This window comes from Podarcis melisellensis, assembly GCF_964234715.1.
Source record: "Podarcis melisellensis genome assembly, chromosome: 1".
Taxonomy (NCBI): domain Eukaryota; kingdom Metazoa; phylum Chordata; class Lepidosauria; order Squamata; family Lacertidae; genus Podarcis; species Podarcis melisellensis.
Window position 1 is genome coordinate 44,346,453 of NC_138528.1, and position 18,017 is coordinate 44,364,469.

At 41.4% G+C, this 18,017-nt stretch overlaps 1 protein-coding gene across 5 annotated transcripts in view; it reads left to right on the forward strand.

Moving 5' to 3' along the window:
- STARD9 (StAR related lipid transfer domain containing 9) overlaps positions 1-18,017 on the forward strand; it is a 109,847-nt gene that overhangs the window by 55,998 nt on the left and 35,832 nt on the right. For 4 of the 5 annotated variants that reach the window (XM_081889451.1, XM_081889450.1, XM_081889453.1 and 1 more), the window contains 3 exons: positions 2,533-2,726; positions 5,000-5,468; positions 7,620-17,765. In XM_081889451.1, coding sequence (XP_081745577.1) covers positions 2,533-2,726; positions 5,000-5,468; positions 7,620-17,765 — 10,809 coding nt within the window. The remainder of the gene's footprint in view (positions 1-2,532; positions 2,727-4,999; positions 5,469-7,619; positions 17,766-18,017) is intronic. The other variant, XM_081889452.1, reaches the window with a different exon arrangement.

An 18,017-nucleotide genomic window follows, 5' to 3' on the forward strand; every position in this document is an offset into this window, starting at 1 on the left:
CCCTCTTAGCTAGTTATTTTGCTGGACTGAAACAGTTGAATACAAAGCACAATAAATATATTGGTCTCTAACAATGAGTCATACAACTTTGAATTGGGAATTGGGTTTTCCCCATTCTATAAAAAGTTGTAAAACTTTACAAGGAAAAAACTTAGTGATTTTTGCTTAGAATGAATTTTAATAGGCAATGGTGCCAGATGCCACACTGCAACTGAAGACCTCATTATTCCGTGGTTTGATAGGGATGAGGGTGATGACTTGGATACTGGGACCTGAGTAGATGGAATGGGCTGAGTACTCAGTTCAGCACGAGCATGGGCCTGAGGGCCAGAAGGGTTTTGCCCATGGTACATACGGATTCCATCACAAGAATACCACTCCACATTGGAGTGGGTTTATACAGCTTGTATCTGGTGCTGGACCATAGAGACAGATGAGGGATTATTCTCATCCTGTCCACCCTGTTGCCAGCAGCCTCTCTGACTGAGGTATGGAAGGTAAAGAACCCAGGATGGTGGTCTTAGCAATTTCAGTGTCCATGACGGTCTCTGTGGGGTGGAGTTGGCTTGGGACTTCATGGCCACCTTGGCAATGGTGGGGCTGTCTCAGTTTGTCATCAGCCCTATACACATGGCAGGACCACACCCTCACTTTTTCTTTGCTCCAGGTGAGATGGGCAATATAGGAGAGAGGGGTTCCAAATAACCCCAGTGTCAGTATCAGGGCACTTTCTGGTGGAACCTGGGAGATTCCTGAATGCTCATGAGGATTTTGAAAGCCCTGGCCTTGAATGAGGAGCTACAACAGACTTTTGACACAGTCGCTCATGAGTGCTCTTTCCAGTGTTGTAGAGCATGTATGGCTGCCTGGTATCCCTGCAAACTTTGTGTGATGAAACTATTGGGAAGACTAGCTGCAGATGGCACACAACACATTCTGAAGCCAACTGAACACTAGTTCGAGGTGCATGATCATGCCTACTGCATGGTAGTGTAGGAAGCAATGAAGTTCTTCCTCCACTGCTTCCTCAAGAAAGTTATCTGGCTTTATCACTCTTTAGAGTGTTCAGAGGGCTATCTATCCCTGTGAGTGGAGCTATAGAGTCCACTGCAAATTGTTTGCAATATAGTTTAAGAATGAAGCCAGTCAAAACACTCTTGATGCTGTTATTGCAGAATCTGCTGAGGTGCCCAACACACCATCTGAGCGAATGTTTATGTGATCATTTTCAGTTATTAGAGTTTAATGTCTCCTTGTGGCGTTGTGTTTGATGCCTTGCCATCTCAACCAACCCTCTTGACTGATTAGAACTAGCAACAACCGCCCTCCCCAACAACAACCACCTCACCATAACAATACCCCAGCCCAGGAATTTGTTCAGCAACCTCAGCTTTTGTAGCTGGAATCAGTCAGGGCCCCTCCCTACCAGGCGAGGTGGGAAAAGGCCTGCAAGGCAGGGAGCAGGTCTTTGGGGACTCATCAGCATCAACTGGAGCCACTTTGAGAATGGTCCATCTTTCCTTTCCTTTCCTTTGCCTGCTCCACGTGCATTGCCCAGATTCTCACAATCTTTCTCCCAAATATTCTTGATAAAATTTCCCTCAGATCCCCATCTGTAAAATGGCCTTAATGATATAAAGACAGATTAGAATGGCAGCTATGTATATTCCTTGGAACTTTCTCATCATTCTGGACAGTGCTCAGATTATGAAGCAAAAGGTAAGGGAGTTCTAGTTCTTAATGAAACCCAAAGCTATGTCCCCTCACTTCCCCGATTTTAGACAAATCATGGGCCTCCTGCAGCCAGAATGAGGGGACTGGGACTCCCTCCCTTGGTAATTTGAGTGCTACTTCTGAGTGGATGCTACTGCTCTGCTAGTATGAATGAAGTAGTTTATCTTGACCTGTACCAATATGAGTTCCGACCTGGGTTTGGGACTGACTCACTCTTGGTCAACCTGATGGATGCCCTGTAGCAGAAGACACCCCCCTCCCCCTTGATGTGGAATTCAATGCCATTTGAAATAAGGCATGCTCTAATAAACTACAGTTTTAGATGCATTCTTATGCCTTTTTTTATTTACCCAAGACATTTCTGAAATAAAATTTGAATTATTGTTCATTGACCACCTTAAAATAACAGTTTAACTATTTTTGATCTTCTGTGCACCACTCTGATATATTGCGAACAGTTTATAAATATTTTTAAATGAAATAATTACTATGTGGCTAGTGGTATTACTGTGTGGAGCCCGCTATTAAGCTTCTTTTAAATTTCATGCTACCCGTCAACATTCTGACCTTACTGTGACATCACACACATGCAAACACACATGCAACACACATAGACATCATATCCTTTCCTTTACCCATCCTCCTTCATTAGGATCTTTCATTAGGACCTGAACTTTTCATTGCACAATTAGATACTTTGATTTTGATTGACAGAAACTTAAACCGATTTAAAGAGATATATGTTTGACCTGCAATAATGTTGCTTTCCTGGTTTAATTTTATTTTTAAATTTTCCAGCAGTGAACGGAGAGATGCTGTACATGAAGAATGTCAGCCAAAGCTGAAGAACCAGGAGGTTCTCCACAGCAAGGAAATTCAAAAGCAGCAACAGTATGTTGAAAAATTACAACAGCAGATCTTGGATGGGCAGATCAAAGCTGAGCAAGAACTAGAGCATGATCAAGCCATAATCAATCAGTGGATCAAAGAAAGTGAGTTTTCTTTCCCATTATCACTTTCCATTCTCATTTTTTTCCTACTTACACTCTTAATGCATAATTTGCTCATTCTACTCTGGTTTCTTTCTTTCACCCGTTATTTTATCATTCTTAAAGTGAGGTGAGTGCTCAAGCAGCAGCTTATATTTTATATTCAATGGCTGGATGAGTCTTCCCTACGATACTTTAAAATACACTCTTGTCCTTCTTAAAACTACCAGCTTGAAATGCTCTCTGACTTTAAAATTTGGATATAGCTGCAGAAATTTGAATTAAGGCTGTATAAGATATCCCCCAGTCTCATTTCTCAGGTCAAAAATAGCTTTATGGATGGGGTAGAAATCCCCTTTCCCACAAAAAAAGATATACGAATGCCCAACTTTTTTCACCTCCTTTGGGTGTCACTGTATAATCTTGCTCCTGCTGCTGTCAGTGTCATTATTCCTCCTCTTTCCTAGGTTAATCTCAGTGATTATTCCAACCAATCAGCAGACATATGCTTAATGCCCATCAGATTTGGCTACTTGGGGATGTCACTGAGGATACTTCAGAAGAAGGAGCAAGTTGATATGTGTTGATGTATAAAGCCCTGAACAACTTGGGCCCTTATATCCCTGCTTGATCACTAAGATGTCCAGATGAGCGCTGTTAGTTGTCCCCATGTGTGGGCCTCAACTAGGGCATTATAGTATCACTGATCCCATACTGTTCCATACTGATCCCATACTGTTCCCATACTTTTCCAGCAGAAATTTGGTGGGCGTATGTGCCCCCCCAACATTACAATCTTAGTATGATCCAAATATGTTACCCACACAGTTCCAAACTTTACTTTTTATTGTATAAAAACACTTTCTTTAAAAAACAAAAAACACCCAAGAATAGCCAGTGTTTCAAGTACAGTGGAACCTTGGTCCTTGAACGGCTTAGTTGGTGAACAAATCAGCTCCCAAATGCCGAAAACCCAGAAATAAGTGTTCCGGTTTTCGAACTTTTTTTTTGGAAGCCAAACATCCAATGCAGCTTCCGCTTGAGTGTAGGAAGCTCCTGCAGCCAATCAGAAGCTGCACTTTAGTTTTCAAATATTTTGGAAGTGGAACGGACTCCCAGAATGGATTACGTTCGAGAACCAAGGTACCACAGTACTGGAACAGCAAGGATTATCATCCCAGACCTGTTGTGTTTTTGTTTCCCTTCTCCCCACAACCCCCTTTGCATCTGTGGTTTTAAGACCACTGGTTTTTAGGGCTACTGTTTCTAATACAGAATTTTTAATTATTGTAAGCCACCCAGGGATCTCCAGTGGTGCGATCTTCCAACTTTGGTGCTGCTAAAAGGGGACATCACTTTCTTCTCCATCGGTCACCCTGGCTGCTGGGGCTTACCTGTGGATGCAGCCAATCATGGGCGAGCTTGGGGTCGTGGTTTAGGAAGTGGACTCCCTGGTTATAAAAGCCAGCTGTGCCTAGGCCTTGGTCTCAGTCAATGCTGGATTCATCAATTACCCACCCCACACTTTATGTGTAGGACTGCTCAAGTGTGAGCCAGTAGATCCTGCCTAAAACCTTGCTATGGACATCTTGAGTTGCCATATTCGGGGACAGGGAGGAATTTGCCTGCAGACAAATTGGGCTTGTCTGAGGCTTTTGCCTACCTCATAGCACTTGTCACAACTTGATGGCAGATAAGGCATTAGGTTGGATCCTTGTTCTAGGTGGACTGGGAGGTTGGGAGCCCTGCCCCTCCAAGGAATCAGAATATCCCATTAAAGGGATCCAGGGTGAGGTGCTTCTGTCCAGACACCCAGAAGGTGACTGATGGGCTATAACACCCTCAAAATGGTGATCTCGGGTGGGAAGTTCACCCTGATTTGATGTAAGACATAGGACAGTCCTTAACCTTGGTTAACCAAATAATCAACCAGCAGACAGACTAGACTGGTTGATTCAGGATACACACCCAATGCCTGTGCCAAAACCTGCTGACATCTGTAATCAATAAAGTTGTGGCCTGTTTGAATCCCAGTTGGTTGTCCTGTGTTTACTGCAGCTTCAACATGCCTTGGACCCTCCGCCACAACTTCACTGCACCTAGACCCACAATGTCAGGCTGATCTTGCTTAAATTATTTCTCAAAACAAATTGTAAAATTGACTAGAGTTGATTATTCTCCCCATAAATTCTCGGTGCTGTTGATAAATTACAACAGAACTGACAAGACCTGCTGATTTTCATGCTTTTTGTTCATTTGTTTGTTTGTTTTCCTAGACCAGCAGTGGCTCATTGATGAAAAGAAACGGCTGGCTGTCCAGCAACAGCAGCAGGAATCTGCTGTGCAGACAGAAGTCAAATCATATGCAGAAGCTGGAGTCCAGAACGTATTGGAGTCAGAAACTGGCCCGTCCCTGACAGAACAGAACAAGAAGAAACTGGTACAGCTAGAACTTTTACGAAAATACTCTTTGAAGAAAGCAGAAAGACATTTAAGCCGGAAGAAGGTTAAAGTGCATCTTGAGAGGATTGTGAAGAAGCAAAAATTGCTAGAGGCCAAGAAAAACCTGGAACACTTAGCAGCTAATTGCTGGATTAATGAGGATAATGTGAAACATTCCCAGTCTCTGGACCAAGATACCACAGTATCTTCTGGGGACTTCAAGTGTTCACAGCCAGAATCAGATTCATGCTCCTTGCAGTGCAGAAGAAACAGCTTTTTAAATCATCAGCCAACACATTGCAGGTGAATATTTGCACAATACTTCTCAAAACACTAATCTGTTATGAGAAAGCACATTTTTCATTAACTTCAAAGTGCATGTTGTGGTTCGAGGACCCGACCCCCGCAATGTGAAATGAATACACAAGGACACGTGATATAGGGTTAATGGGCAAGGAAAGGCCACAACTTTATTGATTACAGCAGTGAAAAGGTATTGGCTTAGGCATTGGATCTCTAAAACAAGTGGGTTTATTCACCAGCAGGTGGAGCCTGTTGATGCTAATCCAACTATAGGCTCTCCCCTGATGTCACCGAGGGTCGTGCCATGGCCTCCCGCCAAGCAGGCATCGGACAGAATACACGACTGCCAGATTCCTTTAACGGAATACCCAAAAATTGAAGGCATAGGCGATGGCCACACCTAGCCCTTCGACACACAACACATTATTCCAATGCCTAACCTACCCACCAATACCACAAAAGTTGTGACGATTGCTACGAGGTAGGCGAAAAAACCAAAAGGCCTAATGCCAAATGGAAAAACTCCTACCAGGCCCCCAGGACAACCAGGGCAACCAACCTAAGGTCCATAGCAAGGCCAATGACCTAAGCCCTAACTCAAAGGGAGTGGAGGGTGGGTGACTCGCGACGAGGCGGCGGCGAAGAATGAGGCCGGGGAGAGGCTGGCACTGCAGCAAAAGGCTGCTGAACACGCCCCCCCCAGGCACCTGGTTGGGTGCCTGCCGAGGGGCGTGGGCGCCAGCCAGGAGAGGTGGAGGCAGGGGGCTAACGCCCCCTGCTAGGGGCAGTGCTCGGGCTCCCGCCCACAACCACTCCCCTCTCTTCCAGGGAGGAGAGTCTTTAAATGTTGTGGCTCCAAGTTTATTCAGTCTCATCAGCAGATGTGTCAACTAAACTTTTAGTTGATTAATCATTAGAGCCCCGTCATAACTGACAGGAGTGAGAGTTAAGGCAAATGAAAAAGTTTTGATGTGACATTGGAAAAGAAAAGGACAACACTTGGCAAACCTCTCTGAGGAGGGAATTGTTGAGGCTGCTTGCCGTAAGATAAAGCATAGTCCCCTTTCTTGCCTTGGAAAGTGGAAGGCTGTTCTTTAAATGCAGTAGTTCCAAAGCATTTAGGACTTTATAGACCAAATTTGTACTTGGAAACAGATCACCTGTTTAAGAACTGGTGAAATCTTGTATAAATTGCCACACTTCCTGCAGAAGCTCAGAGGTTGCCTATATTGTAATACACAGTTTTCAAGATTGAACATATCAGTTCAACAAACACTAATGGTCTAATCCAGACCATGTCATATTAAGATTTGCTGGTCAGCAGGTTCATCCCAACAAGATTTGATAGCTTGTCAAGGTCTCCTATTGGTCTCTCAATTGCTGGGCCATTCAGGTAAGGACTAGTGCTTGATAACTCTGTTGACTTGGTGTGTTTGTCTACATAGGACTGTATTCAACATAGTGCTAAGGAGACTGTTCTATCAGGGCAAGGATTTCTGCTTGTCCAGCTGAATGTTCTCCCCCTCACCCCCAACTCTCTACTTGGGGTTCCCTCAACCCTCTAGATCAGATTTGGGGACAGTATAGGGCATGTGTGGAGAGAAGGGGAATCCTGTCACACTGGTAATAATAATAATAATAATAATAATAATAATAATAATAATAATAATAATAATAATATAATATACCCCGCCCATCTGGCTGAGTTTCCCCAGCCATTCTGGGCAGCTTCCAATCAAGTGTTAAAAACAATACAGCATGGTTGAAATATTTAATTGAATACTGTCCCTATGATCTTGGGTTAGAAGCAGCAATCATACTATAGGTTCAGGGATGGGGAGCCTATAATCTTCAAATGTTGTTTGATTCTCATTAGCTCTGTGCATTGGCTATGCTGGCTGGGGCTGGTGGGAATTGGATTCCAACATCAGATGGAGGGGCACAGGATGCCCATTCCTACTGTAGGCTCTTAGCATCAACTTAGGTACTTTGCCTATTAGTCCACCACAGAGCAACCACTTGACTCCTAGGCAAATGACAGTGATAGGATTTTCATTGGGGTAAGCATGATTATGAAAGCAATGTTTCACCTGCCTTTAAAAAAACACCATAAAGCAAATTTCTTAACATATTGTTGGTTTTGTTTTACAGTTTTTTCTTGAAGAGGCATCCCTCTCAAGTACCTACCTCAGCACACAGCTATGGATGCTGTGAAGTTAACCAACCAAGGAAATCACTGTCTGTAGAGTATCTTCCAAGAGCAATTAAAGAACTTTCCAGAAGAGATAACATTCATGATGACAGAGATTCTGCCTTCCCAACCAACAGACAGCAGATCAAAATTCAAAAGTCATTATATTTGGGAAGTAAAGGAAGAGTGAACAATGACAGTAGTAATACAGAAGTAATTTCTCTTATCTGCGAAGAAATCGAAACAATGGAGAAATCAAATAGCAGACCAAGGCAAACTAGATCTAAAGCCCAGTTTTCTAAGACCAGTTCTCCTGACCACTTCAAGAAAAAAAGTGAATCTGAAACAGGAAGACAGGTGGGAAAACCAAAAGCACCGGCAGATTCAAAGCAGCATAAAGGGAAGCACTTAGAAAAGAGTGACGCTCAGGAAGCTAGCAGAAAGACTAGAACCGATACAAGAAAAAAGCACAAAGCTTCACTTCCAGGAAATTCCTCTAAGGAACTTAAAAAATCAGCAATATATGGTGAACCACCAGAAAAGCATCTAAGCCAAACAGCAAATAATGTGAAAAGACATTCAAAGGACAAACAATCAGAGGAAGAGCTTGAACTCCTGGGGTTAGCAACTTCAGCAAGAAGCCTTAACAATATAAATGCCCCCACACCGCTCTGTCATGAGGAAAAGAGATGGCACAGTGCTGAGGTGTTGAGCGATGGAATCTCAAAAGCAGTCCCCAAGCCACTGAGAAGCTGGCAAGAAGATGATGACATTGAGTTTTCTGATACAGATAGTGCCTATTCTATAGATTCTCTTTCATCTGCTAGTGCAAATATCCTGACAAGTCAACTGAGTCATACGGAGTCATCTGGAATCAAGGACACAGTTGAGCTGGAAGGTTCTGAAAGTGATGACAGCCAGATGTCCCAAGATTCTCTTTCAGAAAAAGTAAAGAAAACTGAAAGTCAAGATACAATTAATTTTCTTGAGGTCCATCAGGAACCTGTTGATAACTGTCAGTCTGCCTCACTATTAGCAAACACATCTTTATCAAAAAACAATAATTGGACTATGAATGAAAGAAGCTTTTCGCTTGATAGTCTGGGGGATGTTGATGAAGTTTCAGAAGATATAGCAGAGGAATCCAAATTAGAGTCATTTGATGAAGTTCCCGCAGAGGCTTTTTGGAATTTGCAAAACCCAAGGTCAGAATCCAGAAAGAGCAACAAGCAGCAAAACCATGAGATCTGTAAGGAAAGTGTAAAAAGACCCAGTGACTTGAATCTGAATACTGATTCTTTTTATCTGGATGCTAGTACACAGTCTAGTTCTAGTAGCATTTATGATCAATCAGTAAAAGAAATGGAAATTTGTGTTTCGGGACCAGAGAGTTCATTTGATCAAAGATCAAATGCTGCAGGTGAAAACCTTCCTGTTCTCCCAGATGCTTGGTTGTCTTGTGACTCAAAAAATGGAAAGACTAGCCCCATCATAACAATGCCTTCTTCCCAAGATCACTCAGAGTTCCGGGTTGCTCAGCTTCACCCTATTAACAAGTCAAACTGCTGGATGAAGAAAGATGACCTAAGGCAGTCAGCTGCAGAATTATCATTTGTCTCCTGTTATAAAAAACCGTATTGGGTTTCTCATGAGCCAGACACAATAGAAACATTATTTTCACCATCAGTACCTTTTCCAGAAACAAGGAAACACCTTGAAACTGAAGCTCCAGGAGCCATGCCACCATTTTCTCTGTCAACCAAAAACGTTCAGTTTGGTCATGGTTCTACATTTATTACAAAATATGGTTATTCTGAAGTTGCTTCTCTACCTGAGTCTAATTGCCAGCAGCCTGATGAATTATCTGAGGGTGGATCTGCTACCATACAGAAAGAAGACATTTATGTAAATACTAATTTCAAAGAATGCCTCTTTAGAACAATTGAAAAAGAAGACTTTGACTGTGACTCTAACAGCAACATAAGAGACTCGGAGGTAGTTGACTTAAACCCCATAGATAAATCCACCTGCGCAGTAGCTAGTGGATCTCCTGACTTGATTGCATTGGGTAAAGCACAGAAAAAGTATCAAGGTCATGAACATTTGTTTTCAAAAGAGGGAGTGAATTTATTTAGTGATGAAAGTTTCTATCTCTGTGATGCATTAAGCAAGAGTACCAACAATGTTGGGGAAGAAGAATATTCTAGTGTCAAGATATTAATACATGGTGGAAGTAATTTTGATCTGGTGCCAAAAACAAGATGCCAACAAGTGGCTGCAGAAGAAATTGGTATAGAGAATAAATTGTGTCAAAGTGAGAAAACAGATTTTTGCCACAGGGATCAGTTTGTTCTACCAATACAAATTTCTGAGACTGAGAGATTCAGTATGCAAGAAAAGAGAGATGCGGTGACAGAATCTGCTTTAGAGGTCCCTTCATTTAGAGAAGTAGAAGAAGAAGCTCAAGAGAAAGACTTGTGTTCAGAAAGTAACTGTGAAATTCAGACTAAATTATTAACAAGTGATTCTCATTCAGGTTCAGAACTTGACTGTTCTGGAAGTAGTGTTAGCCAAAATGTTTTGTTAACTTCTGATGCTGAAAATATGATGGAACAGACCAGTGAAGGGGGAAAAACCACGCTCTCTTTTTCTGGCCAGGGAACATCTTCATCTACTTCTCTGGATTTGGTGACTGACAAATCAATATGTTCAACTATGGACAAAAATGGGGAAACTAAACTTTCAGTTGATGGTGATAAATCCACTTTCCAATCTACTTCAAATATGCATTATCAAGACACAGCTGGAATAGGAAAATATGCAGGGAAATGTCAGGGTTCCATGGCACTTAAGGATGTTCATCTGACCAAATCTAGTTCCGTGGAAAATAATGTAAATGATCCTAACTCTGTTGGCACCACTGATCAGAAACCCACAGTGCAACAGGAAGTTGAAGATACTTTTTTGTTTGGCTCCAGTGTTCAGTCTGGCAAAACCAAAGCTTGGCATATACCTGCATCAAGCATGGGGAAGGAAGCTGCAGTTTTCCATGTGGACTTTAGCAAAAATGATGGCTCAGGAGTGGAAGTGAATTCTAATCAAGCCAGCAATAACACTGAAAAGGACTGTGGGGGAATGCTGGGAAATGATGGAATTGAATCAGTCACAGCTTTCCAAGAACAGAATCTGTATGGGGATAAAGAATCTGAACATCCAAAAAATGGCGTTGATACTGGAGCTTTAACTACTTCTGAAGATAATAAATGTGAACTTAATAGTAAGACGATAAACTCTGAAGAACTTATTAAATTAATGAATAGTGTCAATAAGCTGGAATGTGACATATTGGAAATTAAATATAGTCAGAGGTTGCACAATTACCATAGAGGTGAATTTCAAAGTGAAACTGTAGAGAGTAGGATGAACTCAGAAAATGTTAACTTGGTTCAGAGTACCAGCGAGGAACATTATAAGAAGCTGGCTGCAACAGTGACATATGAAGAAACAAATATCCAGCTGATTGATGAAAACAAAGGAGAACCATGTCCAGCAAAACCAGCAATGGAACCCAATAGCTTTATTCATTCAAGCAGTGTTAATGAAAATAAAATCCATGAAACTGTAAAACAGAGTGATTGTCCTGCAGACATAGAAGCGAGCTCTAAGTGCACTGTGCCGGCTGGGTGTTCTAGCTCAAAAAGTTTTCCTCAAAATATTACAGACTTACTTGACGAATGTGAAAAACCAGTTCAGGTTGACAGAATTTTAGAAAATGTCCTGAGTTTTGAGCCCTCAGCAACTGCAGTAACCATTGAGTGTAGGCAAGAAGATGCTTTAACCTATAGTGAAGATGATAAAAATAAATATACTGACAATGAGACATCTGTAATAGAAAGCTTGTTAATGTACCCCAAGACTGTTCTTCAAGAAAATGAAGTTAATGGGGACGTGATTTGTTCTGAAACGGGGAGCAAAGAACATTGTGATGCAACAGAAAATGTGAATTCCAGGTTAACTCGGCTACACACTGATGACAATGTTGTATTGCAGCAAGAAAATCCAGTACATGGTTTTATTAATTGTGACAACACCAATAATGGAACAAATTCTGAAATACCAGAAATATACTTCACTTCTTCCAATCTGGAAGAAGAGCAGGATGTGCACCAGATAACAGAAGTGTGTCTTGATATTATTAAAACACAACAGCATGAAAAATCATCAGGGCTTTGGACTTACACAGGTATAATTGAGACACCAGAAGACAATAGTAATGGTTGTGAAGGTGACAAAAAAACTGTAATTGGACAGAGTGGGATTAGTGAAGAATTTAAACAAACTGGCAGTGGTGAAAATACCAATGGATCCAAGTGTCTTTCTACAAATTCTCATGGAAATATTTCAGAACACTGTGATGCAAATTTTGGTGGAAGCATATGTGATGATAAATGTATGCCAAATAATTGCATACCTAAGGAAAAAGAAACAATACATCCAACAGCCCCCCTGCCATTGGCAACAGCTATGAAACTGGACCAAAGTACTATTATACAAAATGTGTGTATTTTAAAAACACAAAAGGTTGGGGAAAATTTGGAAGAAAATAGAGAAAGCCTAGAAGTGGATGTTTCACAAAATCAAGCTGAATTTCTGTTGGAGAACAAATGTAGTTACTGGTTTTCAAACAATGACACCGTGTTAAGTGATTTATCAGAAGAAAAGGAAAGGCTGCCTCTCATTTTTTCAAGGAATGAAATTTTTGATGATTCAATGTCCATTAACCAAACAGGTCCACTAGAACACAGAAATCACAACTATGGGTTAACTTCTGCGACTGCTAAAGACCTTTGTAATCAATCTGCATATACTTCTTTGCTGCCTGGAATAAGTACAGATGAAGAAAATGTGAAGGGTGACCATACCATAATAAGCAGTCCTGAAATGCTATTAAGTAATAGTATCAACAACGAAGTAGTTCTCCAGTACTATGTAACACAAATGGATAGTGACTTGGAAGCTAGAATGTCACGTACCTTTAACAAAGTGGTGGGGAATGACTCACTTTCTGACATTGTCATGAACAATAAATGTATTGCATTTCCTCCTGATCAGCTAGAACAGAATGGACAGGGGAAGGAAGACTTCATATCCAATAAAATGTCTAATTACACTGCAGCTGAGCAGAATCCTAGTAAGGATGACACATTTTCAAAACCATATATTGCAGAGTGCCATGCATCACTAGTATCAGCTACTACTGATGACCCACAAAACAAAGCTAGTCCTCTCAAGACATTGTTTCCTTCTGAAAGTACAAGTGACGATACGGACAGCTTTCGAGGAGAATACAGCACAAAAGAAGAAGAAAAGTGTCTAAATCCATTAAACACATCGCAAAAAGAAACTGCCACATCAGACTCATTAACCTCAGATAAAACAACTACTTATCCCTCTTCAGGTTTCAGAGAAAATGTAGAAGAAGCAACACCATTGTTACCAGAGCTTTCTTCTCACGAGTGTTTTAACAGTATTGTCAGTCAGAAAGATTCATTAGTCCCATATGAACAGACACATAAATCCGTAGGCACTGATTGCATCAAGACAGAATACAGAAGAAATAGTATTGGAGAAATGGAGTGCCAACCAGAAACTAAGATTTGCGTGTTCAGAACTTCTAATGATCTTTGTATGGGGTGCTTAAACAACTCTATAGCAGTATCTGAGGATGGAGCAAAACTTTCAGGATGTTCTGACCAAGCCCTATGGGGAAATGCTCATTTTGGTGAAGACAGAGCTGCAGGGTGCAGGATGAGTTCTTATTTGTCCGAATACTCTGCTAGTCACTTGAACAGCTCAACAGTGCTTCCCACGCATTTGCTAGAATGCCCTACAGGCAACTACAAAGCTGATGCTTTGTATTTTGGGGGAAGCAAATATTTGGACTCTGGCATTTTTAATGTCCCTGCCTCAACTGTTGGTGCTTACTCTGTACACCACCAGCAAGACAGCAAAATCACTAATCCTAGTTATAGTACTAAAAATACTCAGCAAGTAGCGGAAATGTATCAGAAGGGAAACCAAAGTCAAGATTATTTCCCTGAATGTCTACATAAACAAGAAAATACTAAGTCTTCACAGCCTGGGGATTATGTGGATAGGACAGAAATAAAATTGCAAGCGGAAAGCTTGCTTCCTTATCAAAGTTTAGAACAAATAGTTCTAAGTGACAAAGCATTGCCACCTGCTTTATGTTCAGTTGAAGATATCTCCACTAGTACTGTGCTTAAAAATGTGGACAATCTAGAGTCCCCAAGATCACCGGAAGGCTTCACATCTTCTCTCTGTCCACCATATACTGACTCACTGCAGAATACTTTTTTGTCAACTTCGTTTCGAGTACAAGAAAGTCGAGCATTTTGTCATCAGGATTTTCCAAATGTTGCTTGCTTTTCTTCAGATACCTCTCCTAGCCTCAATACTAGTCATAGTGATGCAGAGACACATGGTCCTTTGAATGCTGCTGCATCAAACTGTCCTACACTTGCCAGCAGTCTGATGCAGGAAAGCCAGTGTGACAATTCTGTGATAGTAGACCCACAGCCATGTGCTTCTGAAACTACTTCTTTTTCTCTTATGAAAGAAAGTGGTTGTCTCCCACTTTCCGATCCTAACTCTAGCTTTCAAGGAAACTCAGTTTTAGATTGCAGCGAAATACACGAATTTAAAACTGAAAAATTCCGTTATGAAAGAGATGTTTGTGAAGAACCAAGGGATACAACTTCAGTGCAAAAGAGCTATTTGGAAAACATTGGCAAAACTTTACATCACACATTGCATTCAAGTCTTGATATGCAAGAAGATCAGATTACACCACAATTAAATAGCAGGGTTGATATAGACGACTTCCCTAATACAAATGCAAATAATCATATAATTGCACATAAGGTGATGAAGAGTAAGAGAGAATCTTTAATGTCGGAACAGCTAAATATTTCAATAGTAAATGACAGCATGTCCTCAAAGTATTTATCAGGAAGCAGCTGTTTGACTTTGCAGGAAGAACCTGCACCAGAGATAATTAGAAGTGAAAATGCAGTTTTTACTTCACAGAATTCAAACAGAAGCAAAGAAGATGGACAACGGCCATGTTTGCAGAGTCATAGCTTATCAGCACCATCTATTGCTGTTATATCTAATTTTGAGTGTGCTTCAGAAACTTCTAAAGTTGACCTTTCTGTACATTCTACCTCTAAGTCATTACAAGAGTTAAATATGAGTGTTGAACCACCCTCTCCAACTGAGGATGACCTGCACAGAGCTGAAAGCTTATCCAAATTAAAGACAGACAATGTTGTGCCGCTTAAATATAAACCAAGATTTCAAAAGAAATCCATCCAAGCCCAGAGGTCTAATTACTGTGATAAAAGAAACCGTAGAGAGAGCACTCAGGAAAGTCACTCTTCAGATCCTTCCGCTGCTCACTATCCAGTAGCTGTTGCCCACACAACTGGCAATCCCGTGGATACAGAAACAGAGAAATACTCAAATAATGTTTCTTTGGCACACCAACACAGTTTGAGTACACATGAAGATCTAAGACATCAAATGGAGGCAACAGACAATAAAGATGCAATGCACTTCAGTTCAAGCGATATCAACCCATATATTCACCCATGGCAGCAAGATGAATGCTGCAAGATTGGTTGGAAACAATATGTTTTTGGAAGTGCAAGTGATGTCTCTAGTAACCCACCTCCATTGAGTTTGGATAATCAAGCAGTTATGAGGTGCTCCAGTGTGGATAATGGTTTGAATTCTCAAATCTCCCCTTTCCGTTCTCATCTCAGTTCATATGCTAATGCAAGAATGTTATCCAGCACCATAAGTAGCACAGAAGATCTCCAGGGATGGGATGTTGCGAGAGAAGGCTTTGACTCTACCCATTCAGATGAGAGTGGCAAGCCTTGTACCAACGTTTCTCATGATGAACTTGAGGCTACACCGGAAAACTGCATTTCCAGATGTGAAAATGGTTCTCAGCAGTCTAGAAATGCTTCCATGCAAGTTGACGAAATTGTTCTTCTCTACCCGTCTGAGTCAGAGAAATCCTCCAATAAACCACAAGAACTACTCACTTGTGACCGGGAAACACAGACAGAGGCACCAACAAGGCATAGAAGGCAGAAGAGACACCGGAGAAGCAACACAGATATATCTGCAAGAAATCCTGAGCCAAGCAAGGATACATTCCAACAGCCTTCTTCTTGGTCAAGCATGCAGAATCTTTCCCTTCACCTTTCACAGCTGCTTCACAACACTTCTGAGCTGCTAGGAAATTTGTCCTTACAGAATGTTAAAGATAGTGAACCAAGTGACCATAAAGTAATTGGTGAAGAAAGCTCAAGAACCACTGTGACTGACAGCTGTACCCAAACAACAGAAGACGTAGGCATTCAGACAGTTACTTTAGGACACCTTCAGAACAAAGACAAGGAAAGGACAATCAACACTAATGTGGAAAGTGAGACAATGAAGTCTCAGGAGGTAAATGTTATTGTGAAGGTAGTACATACAGATTCTGTAGCTCTGACTAAGGAAAGAATGTTAGAAGGCATGGGACACAAATTGCAGGGCATGCTTGACAAGGGAAGCCATGATGCTATTCCAGAAGATTCTTTTATGCCTCAGCCTTCCTTAAGTAGAGATTCCAGTTCTTCATCAAAGGTCCCAATAGTACCATTACATGCCCCAGCAGTACTTTTCCCTGTTGCATCTTCACTTGGTTCTAGACCTGAGTCTTCAGATGTTGTGGTTAGTAACCCTGCCTCTAGCATTTCTCTGTCTCCAGCATGCTACTCTCAGGACAGGAAGCCTGTTGGTAAAACTGACATTCCAAGAATAAGGGATAATAGCTTGCTAGTTGACCGAGCCTCTTCCCCAATTTTGACTCTTAGTGCCACTCCAGTCAGCCAGCAACTTAAACCAGGCAAGTCTGCTTGTTCTTTCAAAAGATCTGTTGGACAACGGAAATGTACTGCAAGCTCAGAAACAAGTTTTAGGGGAAATGGTTCAGATCCACAATATGACTTTGGATCTTGGGAGCCATGTGTAGACTCTTCTTCACAAACTGAGGTGGACAGTGAGTCTACCACGTCTAGAGAGAGCAAGGAAATGTACAAAATGCCTGAAGATGGCTTTGATAACAATGCAGCTAGAGAACTTTCAGGTGCTTCAAAACAAAAGCACAGGTTTACTATTGACACGCATACTGCAGTTCACACCAAAAGACTTTATCATTCAAGTAGCACTTTAGAACTTTCTAGCCATGGGGAATACTTAGTTGATGATCACAGAGAGGCTGTTCCAGTGGAGCGTTCATTTCGTCAGATACGAACCACAAGGAGGGCGAGAAACTTCTCTGGAGGAATCAAATATGAAAGTCCCATTGGAAATTCAGAATGCTCACCCACCAAAAAGTCATTTCAGAGATCATTAAGTGAGACACCAGAATGTGTGCCTGATTCTTTTTCTCCGCAACACCAACAGACATGGAGAAACCAAAAGCACTGCCCTTTTCCAATGTCTGAAAGGAGCAGTGTGCAAGATGATGGTGAAGAAGACGATACAGGATCTGATACTGAAAGTGAGTGTAACACTGAAATTCTACTAAGTGAGAATACCTCCTTGGTAAAGACCCACAGACTTCGAAGCTACAGTCTTCGTGACCTGCCTCTGCACAATAAATTCAGCAACTGGTGTGGTGTGCAGGGAGGTTCTCGTTCTTCTTTAACTAGCCTGACTAGAAGTGCTGGTGATATCCACAGCCAGGCAGAAAGGAAGACTGTTAACACAAGAACATCTGAAGCAGACGAGAGATCCCAGCTTAGTGAAAGGAGAGCCAGGGAGATTGAGGGGCTCCGAAGAGAGCGTGCCCAGATTATGTCTAGCATACACTTAGAAATGAACCAGCATCCTCTTACTGTGGAACTTACTGAAGCAAAGCTGAATTATGGCATTGGAGAAACAGATGCCCAGCTGAGGATTCTTCAGAGTGGAGTAGTCGAGGACTTGACATCAGTACCCATAAAACAGCGACTCTATGAAAGGTGAATTACTTTATATTTAAATAATAGAAAATTGGCTAGAAGTAGTGCTTTTCAATCTTGAATATTTCTTCTTAATAAACTACAGAATCTGTTGGGTGTATTTGTTTAGAGGGGGGGGTTATTGGTTTGTTTTTGTTCTTATTTTTGTTTTGTATTTTATTATGTATTTTGTGTCACTTATAATGTAGTTCCATGTTGTGAACCACCCTGAGATCTATGGCTATAGGGCAGTGTACAAATTTAATAAACAAC